This window comes from Siphateles boraxobius, unplaced genomic scaffold (genome assembly GCF_051911475.1).
Source record: "Siphateles boraxobius isolate OS27281-9 unplaced genomic scaffold, OSU_SipBor_1 25, whole genome shotgun sequence".
In the NCBI taxonomy this organism is placed as follows: Eukaryota; Metazoa; Chordata; class Actinopteri; order Cypriniformes; family Leuciscidae; genus Siphateles; species Siphateles boraxobius.
In genome coordinates this window covers 13,270,664-13,287,555 of record NW_027508866.1, presented here as the reverse complement: position 1 = coordinate 13,287,555, position 16,892 = coordinate 13,270,664, and the positions used below count along the sequence as shown (strand labels likewise).

The window sequence follows — 16,892 nt, the reverse complement described above, 5'->3', positions numbered from 1 at the left end:
TACATTAAATTATATCCACTAATCAATCTATGTTAAAAACATAAAACCCAATGTAACTGATGGAAACTGTATTGAGGTTATAACATTACAAGTAATTTGAGTTCTGTCATGACAACTCTTCGAGATAAATTTCAACCAGCATTTATTGGCATGGGGCATGAAATATGCTTGATTTTGGTGGACGAGATCTGCTACCCAGTTGCTGCTGAGCAAATACAATTTTTTCAGCTTAGTCAAAAATAACAAACAAAGGAAAGGCTGCTTCAATAAATTGTAAACCCCTTGGCAGATCTCTACAGGTGGCGCTGGGGAGGAGGAGCGACAACAGAAGCTTTCATTTCGTGCAGCGTGCCGGTCGCAGGCTAGGGTACTATATACTGTATATGGTTACTTGGATTTGGAGGTACTTCTGATTGGCTGGTGCCGCGTCATTGAAAGAACCAATCAGCGTTTGGTTAGAGTTATGTATTTATTTAATCAGATTACTTTTCCCAAGTATCTAGTAAGTAAAAGTAACACATTACTTTTAAATTTGAAACAAAATGTCTGAGTTACTTTTTCAAATAAGTATCGCAAGGTACTTTGTTTTCCTTATAGATTAACACCTCTGATGTGCCCGTGTTTAGAGAAATCAAGAATAAGGTGCAGAGGTGCTGTGTGCACTGTGTTAACATGATGGTTAGAGCAGTTCTATATAGACTGAATGTGAGCATGCAAGCACTCATCTTACTTGCACACAAACAGATTCATTGTTCCTCAAAATGAATAAAAACAGTGAAATGCAAATTCAGAATAGTGCAAAACGTTAAATTGCAGAAATATACTTTATGAATTTAATCTCACTTTATTAACCAATGTCTTTGCTGATGACTTTGATGATCCAATTCAACCATAATAAGCAAAAATTACTTTAGAGAACCACATTTGAGCATTTTTTTTTTTTTTTTTGAAGTAGGATTGTTGAACATTCTTCGCCTACATCCTATTGTTCTCTAATCCAGAATGGCAGCACAGCTGAAAGGTGTGTGAGCTGGACCCTCTACTGTACATTTCCTTCAACCTGAGGTTTCTCCATTTCACTATTGGTGTGAAAGGGCTTTTAAATTTGCCAAAAAAAGACTTTGAAAAAAAAATTATTAAGTCCAGCTCAGGTGAGTAAAAGTAGCATTTAGTTACTTTTTAGGGAGGAACACAATATTGTAACACATTACTTTTTAAAATTAACTTTCCCTAACACTTACTGTCTGATGGACTGACAGCACCATTGGTTAGATTTTACCCTCCCTCGTAGCCACTTCCCTTCTAAGATGGAAGCTTTTAAGGTTAAGAGGTTTTTTTTTCTGGTTTTTGTAACTGCTGAGGACCAGGTGCTGCTGATGACACTTCTACCCTAGTGAGAGTCATTACATCCTGATATCTCTCTCTTTCAGCCCTTCGTGCAATGTCGTATTTATTGCTTTAGGAATTAATCAGTTTGATTGATTGCCTTCATCACCGATAATGGCCTCTTTTCTCTCAGGGGTCAGAGATGATGCTATTGGCACTTTTAAAGTGCCTGTCTATCATTTGTTCACTGTACATAAAGTAGAGAGGGTTAAAAGATAATGTGGCGGCCTCTGATATGTAGCATCCTTATACCTGTATGTACAATCAAAGTTTACATTTCGTTTGTGAGTTAGCCAAATCCACCCCTGACCCTCAATACAAAATTGGTCCAGAATTTAATTTGTTAGGGGCCAACCTGGTAATTGTGTTGTTTTTTCTATTTCCTCTCATAAGTAAACATGTCGTACCACCTTTGCCTCATGCCAACAGAGCACCACTCTGTTTTTTGTTTTTTTTTGTTTTTTTGCTGCCTCATTTATTCTTGCCTTCTTAATATTCCCTTCCTCTGAATATTATTTTTGATAAGGTTCATTTCTATTCAGAATGGTGCACACAGGGGACTGGATAAATGCAAAGCTTATATGAAGTGGGAAACAAAAAGCAAAAGTAATGTTATTTAGAGTATAAGATTTGAATAAAATGGCATACACCAATTAAGCCTGGTGCTGGTGGCACTCGAGAGGAATGCATAAACGAGTTTCTTCCTGAACTTCTGTACGCATGTACAGTACAACTTTTTTTCATTAAACTTCAAAACGTTGTGGGTCCACGCAGGGACTTGGTTATGAGGTGGTCTCTGTCTGTGATATTTATGAGCCGTGCTTGGTTAGTAGGCACAGGTAGCAGTGTTGTCAAGCACTGTCAAACCACACACACGTTTTTCCCTCCATTGAAACACATCTGTGAAATGCAGGTGGTTGTTTATCTGAGCTTTTTCTTTGTCATTTTACAGCCTCTATATTTCAAATGTTCTGAAAGATTGATTAAAACGAGAGGTTTGTGTGTTAATCATGTTGTATTTACAGGGAGGTTCATAGGGGTGATTCTAGGGCCTAACAGGTCCAGGGCAGTCCACACGAATTACAGTAGAGTATAAATAATTATGTGTATTTTACATAAATAATGATCCCACAAACCTTGTTTTGTGTGATATTCGTTTTAATGATGGTAGATTTATTCAGTTCTGTAATATATAATATGAATGAGATTTGAAACCGTTGCGCAATTTAAATATTGAAACAATGTTGCACTGCAAGATTTGAAATTTAAAAGTCATAATTACAAGAAACAAACAAAAGCAATTGCAACCACATTACAAGATAAACATGTTGTGAGATTTAAAAGTCACAATTACAATCACAAAAAAACAACCACAAAAAACAATTGTAACTATTTGCGAGATATTAAGTCAATTTGGAAGCTTGTTACCATCACAGAATAAAACGTTTTAAAGGATAATTGCGACTTTTTATCTCACAATTGTGAGTTTACATGTTGCAATTCTGACTTTATTTCTCAGAATTGCTTGATGTAAACTCGCAATTGTGCACTTACCTTTTTTATTTTTTATTCTGTGGAAGAAACCACCTTCCATAAATCACACTGAAATTTAAGTAGTAATATAAGAAAAAAGTCACATTTGTAATATATCACAAAAATCGCATTGTGACACATAAAGTTGCAATGGGCTTCCATACAGTACATGTTAACAATGCATCATGCCACATCCTTGCCTTACATTTAGTGCAATATGCAGTAAAGGACCTTTGTACATAAACATCCAATTACTGTACTTGTAAACATTTCAAGTTTTTGTTGATCATAGGGGGTTGATTAATGCTGTTTTGCTACAGGTGAAAGTTGGAGTCGTGTGGTGCTGAAGCAATACAAGGAAAATAGTGAGCTTATGAATTTATGAGGTCGCCTTGTCTTCAAGATTATTACATGAATACCTGCTGTTGCGGAGTGACTTTTAAGATCGTTGACTCACTTATTATTAATCTCGTCTACAGTGGGAACTTAAGCTGTAGTGCAAAATCACCCTTCAGCAGTTCCCATTCATTGCAATTGCATGGAAAGAGTGGTACATTATTAAAAATGTATATTTTGTATTCCAAAGACGAATAAGAAAGAACAAAGTCATTATGAAGGACATGAGATGGATTTTCTTTGCAACTAAACTTTTTTTGCGTTGATCAGTCGCAGAGCTTTTGCAAAGCCATTGTGATGAGTTCATGGGTGAGGGAAGATGGAGGCATTTGATATTATTGGAGGAACCCAGAGCAATTTTTGGACTTGAGTTCCTTGTTAAAGGGTGCACAACACTGGTCAAGAATAGACACTGTAGGAAGCCAGCAGCCCTCCAGTGCTACGCGGGCATTTGCACTATGCCGCTTCGCACCAATAATCAAGTCATGGATGCTGAGCTCTGCACTGTACCATTATTATTCATGAGCTTGTTTTCCCTTTGTCTTTGCTGTTGCCTCTAAGAAGCCCCAGGTAAAGATTCACCTGGGCCATTCCACCCTGTGCTGAAGAATATAGCATTTGGTCATAAGATAATAACTTGGCGTATGGTTTTGTTTCATCCGCTTCCTGCGGTTACATCCTGATTGGTGGCTGTTTAATCCCTCTTGGACATTTGAAGGGCTGATTGTACTTTGATTCTGTTAAAGTCATAGAAGTCACTTCATGAAGATACTTGGTTCTTTATTTTATTGCATTGCATTATTTCAGTTTAGTTTCATTTTTAGCACATTGTTTTTAAAGAAACAAAAATGTATGAGAAGAAAGAGGCTGACTTCTTATGGACTGGCCCATAATAAGAAAATCAGGTTTTCCTCCATCTTAATAAATTGTCATGCTAACTTTATAGCTTTGTACTTGATTGTTCGGCTTATTTATTTACAAAAAGAAATGAATCTGCATCTCCCACATGAACACCCCTGATTGATGCGCTTGAAGCAAGTGCTAACCACTAAACCACAGCTTCAGTAAGAGTTTTAGTTCCAAGGTGTGTCCTCATCTTAAGAAAAAAAAAGAAACAGTCAATATCCTAGACTGGCTGAGTCAGGCAAAGGCTTAGTCCCTGATGGCAAATCCAGAAGACAAAAACAGGCTTTGTGTCCTCATCCTTCTTCTTTAATTGGTTAAATTAACGGTTAAGATGTGGTTTGTGTCAGCAGAAGGTCAGCGAGAAGTTTCTCGGCCTCTCTGTCTCTAGCTTTCTCATTCATAATAGGGTGCTTCTTCAACTTTTGGTATCTTGTTTGTTTCATTCTGTTGTAGAAATGACATTTCGAATATTTTCAGTGATAAAATTGTCTTGGCCTAATTTGGCCTAGCTAGCATTATGTACCCTAAATGTACACAATTAAATAATATTTTCCCACTTTTTGCATAATTTGATAAAATATATATAAAAAAAGTTTCCACTCCAATCCCCACTGTCTTTTGGTATATTTATTTGTTTTTTTGTCTTCTTAGTATATAGTTTGCAGGTTATTTACAATGAAGTAGGCTAGTTCGTTTGTAAATTGCGCTCCATACATAGTGAAAAGACATTTCGTTCCACTGCATGCATGACTGAAGAATATAGCATTTGGTCATAAGATAATAACTTGGCGTATGGTTTTGTTTCATCCGCTTCCTGCGGTTACATCCTGATTGGTGGCTGTTTAATCCCTCTTGGACATTTGGACATTACTTGGACATTACTTGGACATTACTACTTCATGACTGAATGACACTAAACCTTCTTTAATCTCTAATATAACATAATATAATTATGTTGTAGTATGGTTATTTCACTCTTTGTTTGGATTTTATAAAACAAAATTTAGACATATGATAATTCATTTTTACAATGCAATTTCACATTTTGATTGCAAGTCTGGGCCAAATTGTAAAACAATAAAATCTTTACATTTAAGAATTTGAAAAGTAGCCACACAAAAAAATACACAACTGTTCAAAAGTTTGGGATCAGGAAGATTTTATTTTTTAAAAGAAATTAATACTTTTATTTTGCATTAAAGATTTATGATATTACCAGGGCCGGCGCGTGCACTTCTGCCGCTCTAGGCGAAAAACAATTGTGCCGCCCCTCTATTTGCAACGTATACCAGCAACAACACACAAAAACCAATATGCCATATACATATAACACAAAACCAGCAACAACACACAAAGACCAATAAGCCATAGGCCTACATATAATGCAAATAGTGCGCAACGCGCGTGTGCCCAAAATGTCAACAATATTAAACTTTATGCAGGAGGCAAATGCCTGCTGGCATTTTTCTTTAAGCAGTCATGACAGGACTTTTCCAAATAATCACATTTCACTTCCTCAAATCACTGTTGCAAATCTCTTTACACCACTTTCTTATGTGCGTAAAACACACAAATAAAATGACCGCAAGCACATTATATCATCAGCAGGTTCAGCATCTTAAATAACGACTAAATAGCAAATAAAGCTTAACTTACGCTTCAGAAGCGCGCACGGCGGGCCTTCATCGCAGCAAAGGTCTTAACTGCATCCTCTATTTCGATTCTCTGTGCCAGTTCATGTTCTATGGAGATTGTTGCGAGTCCATTAAGTCTGTTCCCTGTTCACAAAACGTTCCCCATTCAAAGCAATTGGGACGTCACGTATGAAACAGCCAGCCACCGTATTCAAGCACCGAGGGCGCGCGCGCCGCACCCATTTCTCCGGTTAAAGTTTCCCAAGCCCACAAAGTGCGGCGATCGGAACCCGGAGGCCATTCTGCCCCTAGATGTACATGTAAAAGCATGGGAAGCGATTCCAGAGATATCAGAATGCAAAGGGGCCATATAATCGGTACCTCCTTCTCTGAGCGAGTCAGGCTTTTACAGCCGGTTCTATGGCCCCTTTGCACAACAGTTTCGCTATTTCTGCGCGGAGTAGATGTGCTACTTCCGTATTCAGTTTCGTCGCGTGCGTGCTCGAAAGCGCGGGGGACGGCGAGCGAACTGTGGTGAATAGCCCTGTCTTATTGTGCTCAGCACCCATTCTTATATCCCTGGGATCGCTTCCCACGCTTTCACGTGTACAGCTAGGGGCAGAATGGCCTCCGGGTTCCGATCGCCGCACTTCGTGACGAAGTAACGCCCCTCCATATTACAAAATACATTTATATCAAATAAATGCTGTTCTTTTAAACTTTATACTCAAAGAATCCTGTTTGGAACAGTTTCCACAATGTCAACTGTCAACAATGATAATGATAAGAAATATTTTTTTAACACCAAATCAACATATTTGTATGATTTCTGACAGATCACGTGACACTGAAGACTGGAGTAATGATGCTGAAAATTAAGCTTTGCCATCACAGGAATAAATTACAATTGAAAATACCCTCAAATAGAGAACTTTTTAAATTTTAATAATATTTGACAATATTAATGTTTTTTTTTACTGTATTTTTTTTATCAAATAAATGCAGCATTAGTGAGGATAAGAGATTCAAAACATTAACAAATCGTAGGGCACTACAAAGTGCCCTGAGTTAAAGAAACAACCAATATTTAGCATATATTACGTCTTATACTGCTTAGCTTACCATCTCACACTGCAGATATTAAACCATCAGCACTTCCTGTTTCTCTTGATTCCCTGTTTACCTCGTTCCACTCCAAAGTTAAACTACGCTTTTGAGTTTGGGTTTTGACGCCTCTGGGTGTACACAAGAGAGCCTCTAAAGCTGTGAAAGACCCTCTGTGATTTTTTATGGTCACGCAGGGACGCCAGGGGCAGAAATGAGGTGTTTGCTGCTGTGTGTTTTCATCCACGTGTAAGTGAGCTATCTGTGCGAAAAAGCGCTGTGTCATGATGAGTCAGCTCACCCCGGGGCTGTTAGTGTAGAAGATGAGACATGCGTGAGCACCCTCGCTCCTCTAACAATCTCTCTCAAGCTCCGCACGCTCACCCTCCGAGGCGTCCCCGTTCAATGAGCGTGGCCGTTCTCCAAAACGTGCTTTCAAGAGCATAGGATCGAGTGGTCAAGTGTAGCCTCTTTTAAAACTGACCGGAGCAGCATTCACCACTTTTTTGTTGCTCCTGGCTGCCTTGAATCATTGTTATTACTGAACGGTAGAAAGCTTGTTATTATATCCGCAATGGCAGGCTGCAGAGTTTCTCACGTCCCCTCCATCTCCTCTGCGCCTCCAGCAGGGCCGAGCTGAGCACCGATTCTCTGAGAGCTTGAGTCCGTTTGACCACCGGACTGAGTAAGTGATGACCAGCTGAAAGGATTTGTTCAGGGGGTGATTAAGTTGCTCCGGCTGCTCTACGGGGGTCATATTTTCCATTTTGTACATCCAGCTGGACTGACAGACGTCTAAAAAAAAGCCTCATGGATCTCAGTGTGCGTCCCATCAGAACTAACTCGGTCTTAAGGCCTTGAAATAACCACTTTCAAAGCTTTCTTCTTCCTTTCTGCAGCTTTGTGTGATATTAATTCTGCTTCTTTTGTCAGCTATTCCATAAAAGCAGTCCATAAACGTCAGGTTTTTCGATTGTCACAGTCCAGGAAAGCTTGGCGATTAGATTTGCTCATTCACCTGGCAGGTTGTGACTGTACATCTGTGTCTGTGGCTGTTAACTGTCAAACCGGTAATCGGTCGAGCGGTTTGGTTGTTTATGTTTATCTGGGAATCGTCAGGAAGAGATTCTGTCTGTTTTTCCTTTTGTCGGTCTGTCTGTTCTTTCTTTCCCCATGTCTCTTGCTCGCTCTCTCTAAATGATTAAGAGCAGTATTTGAGAGGCCACTTGACGGCACCGATCACCCTGTTGCTCCTCAAGTTTTAATGAGCACTTTAAAATCCCAGAGGAACCCAAATGAGCGATTCCCATTGGTAATTATTCCTAACACTGCCATGAATATGCACACAGAAGTCCCAGCTGGGCCCAACACTCTTTACATCTAAACTCCAGCTCAAGCTCAGAGGTCTCACACTCTTTTACCTCAGTTATACGCCATCTAAAATGGATGGGCAAGCATGGCAAATGGCAAACAAAGGGAATATGTAGAATAGTTGACCTTTTTTGTCTTTACTACACATAGTGTCTCGCTATACTTAGGTGTTAGATTATTAACTTCCTGATTGTGATTATTTGACATAGCTGTGATTATTTTGCACTTTAAAAGTGGATTTAGTCTTAGTCCACATTTTTAACAGGCAAACATTCCCCTGTGTAATACTATGCAAATACCTGTTATGATATGCCATGGTTTTTAGGGAGACAAAGCTTCTCTGAGAAAAAAATATCTTGTTTGTGATTGTCTGCTAAAGTAGTACTGTCTCACATTAATTATGACACGTTTTTGATGCAGTTACAGATGTGCGCTGTTTGGGTCAGCTATTGCTATCGGTATTGCTCTTTTGACTTCCCTAAAACAAAATTCTTTTCTAAACTAGGTAACTTCACATTTCATCATTTGAGATTTAATTCTGAATTTGTATGTAACAGCATTAAGTGGGGTATTCACATAAAAAAATATCGTTCAGTTGTTCAAAATAAGAATGTGCATTAAGCCACTTAACCAGAGACCAGTGTGCCATTAAGCGTTATTAGAGTCTATCTGGTAGAAACGGCAATTAACAGCACAGAGAAAGACACAGATCTCTGCTCATTTTCCAGTTGAACAAGCAGACACGAACAGTGTTGTGCTAAAAATAAAATACTTGAAAATGTCAAGCGACAAATGAGATTTCATCAGCTGATGCTTTGTTTTTCTTTTTCTTCAGTATTTCACACTTTTCAAACAGACATTAAAATACATTTGAACAAATAAGTCTGAGATTTGATTAATTGAGGATTCATAAATTCAACATTAAGAACACATGTCCACAAACTCTAAATTTGATTCACTTTCTGGGGCCTCATTTATAACCATTGCGTACGCACAAAACAGGCCCTGAAAGAGTCGTACGCCACTTACGACCCACAAGTTGTGATTTATAAAAACAAACTTGACGGGAAAATTTGCGCACCTGCACGCAAACTCTGACCCATGCCTACGAACGTTTTGGAGATGGAGCAGTTTGGCGACACCGATGGTGAGCTGGAGTTAAATGTCTTTTTGGTCACTTTTAGACAGAAAATCTAAAGAAAATGATACATATACAGAAAGATAATACAAATATAATTTCACAAACCAAGCCTATCACATGAAGCAAACATCCATTCCTTCTTAAATGTCCGCGCCAGCGAGCGCGTTTGGCTGTTTAGTGAAACTTACGCATAGCATAATGCATCTAAAACCGTAAATCTTCATTATAAGTCCTAATCATAAATACAGTTCATGTTCACAATAACAGTTTAAATAAATAAAACAATGATTTAAACTTTGTTTTACTTCTGTTGTAAATATTTAGATTAAATATGCCATTGATTCATGTAGTTAAACACTTAAATTACATGAAATCATTACTGAGAAGTTACAACATTTTTCATATTCAATAAATATAAATATTTGTTGTGGATGCAATGCTTTCAAACACTTTTCCTCTTGCATGCTGTGTTTTAATGTTATAGCTAAAGAGATAATTGCTTATTGTGATAATAGCAGATTGTCTGAGAAAATGGTTTCGTGCAAATAATGCACAACAAGGTCTATCTGTTTCCATTAAAAACATAAATCAATTAAAAATACTCTTTGGCCAGTGGAAAAGATTAAGAAAAACTTTCTCCGAAATGTATTCTATACTATTTGATTTATTTATTCAAAAACAAGGCAAGGATAGGCTACTAGTTTTTATTAATGTAACTAATGTGACAGCACAGCCGCATTTCATATTTTCCTAATGTCTTGTACCGTTAAACATGTTATCACGTGGATGATTAATCATATGCAAATGATATGCAGATGAGGATATGCATAGTAAAACTAGGCGTTGTAAGCTCCATATATGGTTGTTTCGGGGAGGAGACGCATGTGCGCACAATCTTCCGCTAACTGGGATTTATAAAGTGAATTCTGCGCAGATTCCGGCGTACGCACGGTTTTATAAGTCTGAATATTTGTTTGCGTACGCCATTTTTAGCTTTCTGGCGCACGTACACTTTTAGTAAGGATCCTAAGCACAGTTATATAAATGAGGCCCCTGGTCTGTCATCCCAAAATAATAAGACTAGGTTAAAAAAATATAGATTTGTCGATTTTAATCTATTCTCTAGCGGTCTAACGATTCATACGTTTTCTCGATGCATCAGTTATAAATCCTTGAAACATGGATTTTTGAATCGGGGATTTTTTAATCATTTGTTTTGTCAAAAAACAATTTACAATGCTAAGAGTTGAATGAGTCGTGATTCGATAGCAATTCAATGCATTAAAATATATTAAGATTAAATTATTATAGGCACAAATTAATTCAGCCCTTGTGCTGCGTTGTTTTTGTTCCCACAGCTTTCCTTCACATAATACAGTGTAAAAAGTGATCAGTTGACTTAACTTAAAAAGTGAGGAAACCCGTTGGCTTTTAATTAAGTACATAAACGTAATACATAATTGAAAAAAATTGGAAGTCAAATGCACATAACTTACATTTTTCAGTTAGCCTACGTGAACTTGACAATTCAACATAACTTTATTTATTTAGTTTTTTTCAATTACGCATGAAGTTTGTTTACTTAAAGGGGTGGTTTATTGCCCCTTTTTACAATATATAAAATAAGTGTCTGATGTCCCCAGAGTGTGCATGTGACCAGCCTGTTCTCACGTAAATGCTTCTCTATAGCACGCATTGTGTATTATCTTGTAATTTATACGCGAAAATGAGTTTTTACGTGCATATGATATGCAGTTTTTTGTGTGCATTTGATACGCCATTTATTGCGTGTAATACACACGCACCCCACACGACTAATCCTACCCATGCGCATCATATGCACGTACCCTACCACTACTAAACCTACCCTAAACCTACCCATGCGTATCATATGCACGTACAAACTCATTTTGGCGTATACATTGCACGATAAACACATAAACACATGCGTGCTATAGAGACGCATCTAGTGTGAATGGGTTGATGTGACGTTTTAGCTCAAAATACCCCACAGATCATATTTACTGCATGTTAAAGTTGTCCCTATTTGAGGGTCAGTAAAAATGCGTCATTTTGTGTGTCCCTTTAAATGCAAATGAGCTGCTGCTCCCGGCACAGAGGGCGGAGCTTCAAGAGCTTGTGTGTGTTAGCAGCTTCACGCAGACAAGCACTAAATGTCACAAACTGTTCTGCCTTTTATGTTTAAACTGGAGTTGGACAATGATTGAGAGACTCAAGAAGAAGTGAAACGTAGAATGCAACAGGATGATTCTGAATGGTTACTTGCTGAATTTATGTTTCTGATGATATTCTGTCATGATAATTCATAAAATCGCTCATGTGGGAACTGTTGTAAGAGTGACAGAGTGACATGCTATTTGCATTTGTGTTACTTACTGTATTGCATGTTAAAAGACGGATGCAGATGTGCCTCTACTACAACAACTCTTCCTCTTCTCAACATGGACTGCATGTTCCCGGGGACGGGTTTATGTAAATTTAAGGGTTAGTGATGTCAGTTGCCCGGGTAGAATGTTGTGTAGTCCCTACCAGCCGTTTGTTGTAGTCCTTGAAAAACAATTTCTTTAAAAGCAAATATCTTCCTTTGTTTTGAACTTTGAGCATTGTAACGTTGCAGATGTTGTTTATGCTCAAACAGCAACATTTCACACTAACTAAAGTTAGAAAAGTGAAATTATAATCAACCACCCCTATAATAATTTTAAGGCAACGGGTTTCCTCACATTTTTAAGTTAAGTCAACTGATTTTTTTTTTACAGTGTACACAATTAACACTTTGATTCTTAAATCCTATTAATTGATCTTATAGTTTATGCTGTTTTCAGCTGATGCATGAATAAAACTTTTTGTAGCACACCTGCCATTTAATAAATTGCAATAAGTTTTGTGCTGTGTTAGATATAAAAAAGGTTTTAGCTTTCAAATTCTATCAATTTAATATGAAGTTTGAACAATAAATACAATTTTGGCGCTCTTTAAAGGAGAAGTACAGGTATTTTTTTTTTTCGTTCAAATACATTCTCTTAACCCAGAATCATGACATTTGTGTCAGTACCCAGCCTTCCTAAATAACACCCGAGTTTGTCTGAGATGCATATCAATTTTATCACATATTTACAGGGAAAGCCACAAGATTAAGGGAGCACAAGAAACTCCTTTGAAAACCCTTTCTAAAGGCTACAAACTCTTTTTTTAATCACTGTGTGTGTTAGCACTTGTGTGTCAGTCAGTCTCTGCTCCTGTGACTCATTAGCTGGAAATTCTGTGCAAAATAACTTTAAAATAAAAGTTTTCTCTGTGATGCAAAGCTGACAGAGAAAGCTGAATTTGAGTGATCTCCTATGTGAACTAAGAAGTACAATTGTCTGAAGTTGCAGCACGCTAGTTCATGGAAGGGTGAGAAATGCTTGAGACCATAATGTCTTTGTCTACAGTATGCCTGTTCTTTCTGTTGTGTCTTCAGATACAAGCGGTTTGCAGAGCATATGGCACAGCTGGAAGAGGCGGAAGGGACCTTTGATCGCTTCACACTGAGCTACCAGTACTTCGGAATTCAGCGGCGATCCGACAACGGTCTGGTCCTTAGGGAATGGGCCCCGGGAGCGGAGGCCGTCTTCCTAACTGGGGATTTCAGTAAGCAACACCACAATCCTGTAATGCGGAGACCCTGCCTGTCACATTCAGACGCAAACCCTTTTTAATGGATAGATCTACGAAGCAAAGTAGCCTACAAGCGGTTTATTTGTTGCCAAGGAAACAGGCTTTAATTTTAGGCCGCTAATGCTTGAAATGCTCTTCGCGTTTACAAGACGAGAAATCTGCGGGGCTTGCATTGAGTGATGTATTAAGCCGTAATGATGTGCGCTGCCAATTGTGTGCTTGTCTGGATTGTTTACATGTAGTCTGACAGTATTGTTCTTTTGGAGACGTCAAGAGACAGAGAGGAAGAGGGAGTTGGACTGATGTTCTGTTAAGTTTTACTCCATTAAAAGCGGATTTGGTGTCTGTTAGAGGCAGGGTTCAAGATAAGGCTAAATTTCCTTCTAATCTTGAAGTAACAGGAACACAGTTTGCAATGTCTTGACTGTCAAACGTCAGCATTGTGTCTGAAAATGTAACTGATGTCCTGGTGGGATAGCGTGTCTGAGATCGATTGATTGACCAATTTGACAAACTTCATCCAAGCTTCATTTACACAAAGAAAAGAAAGTCCTCTATCGTACACAAACTATGCATAATTCTTTGTTAACTTTGCCAATGAAAGGTTCACGAGGACACTCAGAAGCTAATTTTATGTTAAATTGAGGCCAGTAAGATTTTGTAATGTTTTTGAAGGAAGTCCCTTATGCTCATGAAAGCTGCATTTATTTGATAAAAGATACAGTAAAAACAGGAATATTGTGAAACATTATTTCAATTGAAAATAACCGTCTTCTAATTTATTATATTTTAAAATGTAATTTTTTCCTGGGATGGCAAAACTAAATTTTCAGCATTAATCCAGTCTTCAGTGTCACATGATCCTTCAGAAATCATTCCTATATGTTGTTTTGATGCTCAAGAAACGTTTCTTATCATTATCAGTGTTGATGCTTAATATTTTTATGGAAACTGTGATACTTTTTTTCTGGATTCTTTGGAATATAAGCCTTTTGTAACATTAGAAATGTATTTTACTGTCACTTTTGATCAATTTGATGCAGCCTTGCTAAATAAATGTATTTATTTATTTTAAAAAATATATCTTACTGACCCCAAACTTTTGAATGGTATATCGTATTTGACCAATATTATTAAAAAGTTCTCTAATATTGGCCAGTAACCAGTATGGTACTAATATATTGTGTATTCTTAGACATCATTGTCATTCTTTTCAGAGCTAACGCGTAAATGAGGCTCATTGTTGGATAAGCAGACAGCATGTGTACATAAACCAGTGGTTTTCTCAATCCTGGTCCCAGGGACCCACCAATTTATTTAACACACCTGATTTAGATCATCAGCTCATAGGTGAGAGCTCTATGAACTGAACTGAATGTGTCAGATAAGAGAAACATACAAAATGTGCAGAGTGGTTGTTGGTCCCTAGGGACCAGGATTGAAAACCACTGACATAAACAATACTGTGGGCACAAATCATTTAGTGAATTTCCCTCTTAGAGTCTTTCCCATCTTCATATCCAGATGGTTGGTCATATGTGCATTAGGCATGAAACATGCATGAAGAAACTCTGATGTATTATGTTCAAAGCTTTCTGCTTCAGTGCTACTTGAATAATGGTCAGAGAGAAGGAATGGCAGAATGTGTAGGAAGAGGGACAAAAAAATTATATGATAAAAACATCAGTGAATAGATTGAAGGAGAAAGATTAAGTTTAACAAAGAGGAATGCAGTTAGTAGTTGAATTAGATTGTAGATTTTGTGGTATTATACCACTATTTCATTTTGTTATTGTTGTTGTTGTGGGTAATACTATTTTCAAATGTACAAATGTAGGGATTCTTTTCATAGTTAAAGGTAAATCCTATTTTTCTGGACACATTTCAGGTCAAGCCATGCAATTTACTTAATGATTAGGATTCCTCTATTGTTATTTTACTTCAGTTTTAGTTAAGTTTTGTTTGAGTCTTTTGTGTTTCGTCAGATTCTTTGATTATATTTATTCATGGGCGTAGGTTTGGTCTCAGCTTTGGTGGGGACATCCATCCATTTGGATATTATCAATCAAGTAATGATTCATTATATTTGAATAACCAACAGTGTTAACTTTCGCCTTTTTAACATTGCCAACATGTTTTTCCAGCACATGTCTCTAGCAAGGAGGCTACACTCACAAATACATTACATAAACAGAATGTAGAAACGAAAAATGTCTCAGATGATCCATTGTTTATGACTGCAAGATTCTAAGTTGAGGTAGGCTAATTAACATTCAGTGACTTGCTAACGTAGCATTCTATCATGATAGCACGACTTCTATGAGTCTATCCGTGCTGCACACCCCTAATTAATGCTCCTAATCTTGAAAGATTGCAGAAGCTAGGTTTAACTGTAACAATATCCTGGGTAACCAGGATCACTAGTTAATACTATTTTCCACAGTAGAATCTGCATTTGAAAGCCTGGTCAGTCACTGCTACTGCTAGTTATTTGTGTGGCTAGTTATTTTTGCCTACTTACACTCTGCTTTATGAAAAAGCTTCGTATGTCCCCTTTCTTCTTCTTGGGTGACATAACTGATCTACAAAGTACAAAAAGGGGCAAAAAACGGAATATTAAAATGTTTTACTCTGGCCTTTGTATATGGCAGGCAGAGACAACCCTGGTAACTTACCATCGGCGTCGTCACGCGCGCACACACGCACACACCACCCGCTCGCTGCCAGTGAGTGCAAGCACAAAAAGTAGTCCCGGCCCGCGCGTGTAGCCTGCCCGTCAGATAACCCGCCGCCAATCAAATTACGGCGTATCTTGTACTGTTGTCGTCCTGGCCGTTGGAATCGATCCAAATAGCAGCGCAAATATCAAACTACCAGTTCAAAGGAGCTTGCTAAATATTGGTGGGGACAAATTTGTCATCTCAAAATACTGATTGGGACTAGTACCCAGCGTCCCCCCCTAAACCTACGCCCTTGTATTTATTGTTGTAGTTCATTGTTTCAGTTTGTTTTTTAACCACTGTATGAGTTTTATGAAAGTACCTTTTATAAATTAAATGCTTTTGGATTTAGTTTTTAGTGTTCGGTAATAACTCCTATTTGGCTCGGCTTCTACAAACCGCAAACACACAACATAAATCCTACGCTTTGGGAGCACTGCTAGTATTTTGGAGGGAATCTCGCTTTTCACCATTTAATATTTTATTCTCCTTCTTTTGCTGAGAGCGCCTTTCTTTATCGTTTGTGTTTCCTTCACCTTGCACTTGTGTCTCTGTTTTCTCACAAGTGAAGCTTCTCAACGAATCCTTCGTGCTCTGCCTCAGAGCTCAGTTTCTACCTCTGAGAAGGTAGTTGTTGTTAGAAACTTTGAGTTGAAGTTGTTTTTTATTCTTTTTTTTCTTCCCGCTAAGCCTCCGTCTGTTTTGACCCGATGCTGTCCTTGTATCTCAGAGTGAAGCTCTTAGCTGTCAAATGCAGGAGAGGGAACATCTGATACCTGTTCTGAGCTCACGGATCACATATTCTGTCAGTGGAGTCAGCCTGTAGTCCCTGAGAAGAGTTGGCCAATAGGAAAGGGACCACTTTGTGTCAGTTCATGTTGTCAGGAAGAGATCTTAAAGTTCCTGTTTGAAAGCTGCTCTGTGTCTGCTCTCCTGTCTGGTCCTTCCCTCTGACCTTCTCACCTTTGGCTGACAGAAAGGTGTGACAATGTCTTTCATAAAAAATAAAGCTTTCATTGC

The 16,892-nt window shown here is 38.0% G+C and overlaps 1 protein-coding gene across 1 annotated transcript in view; it reads left to right on the top strand.

Moving 5' to 3' along the window:
* Positions 1-16,892, top strand: part of gbe1a (glucan (1,4-alpha-), branching enzyme 1a) — a 159,126-nt gene that overhangs the window by 10,107 nt on the left and 132,127 nt on the right. The window contains exon 2 of the mRNA XM_077242774.1: positions 12,956-13,125. Coding sequence (XP_077098889.1) covers positions 12,956-13,125 — 170 coding nt within the window. The remainder of the gene's footprint in view (positions 1-12,955; positions 13,126-16,892) is intronic.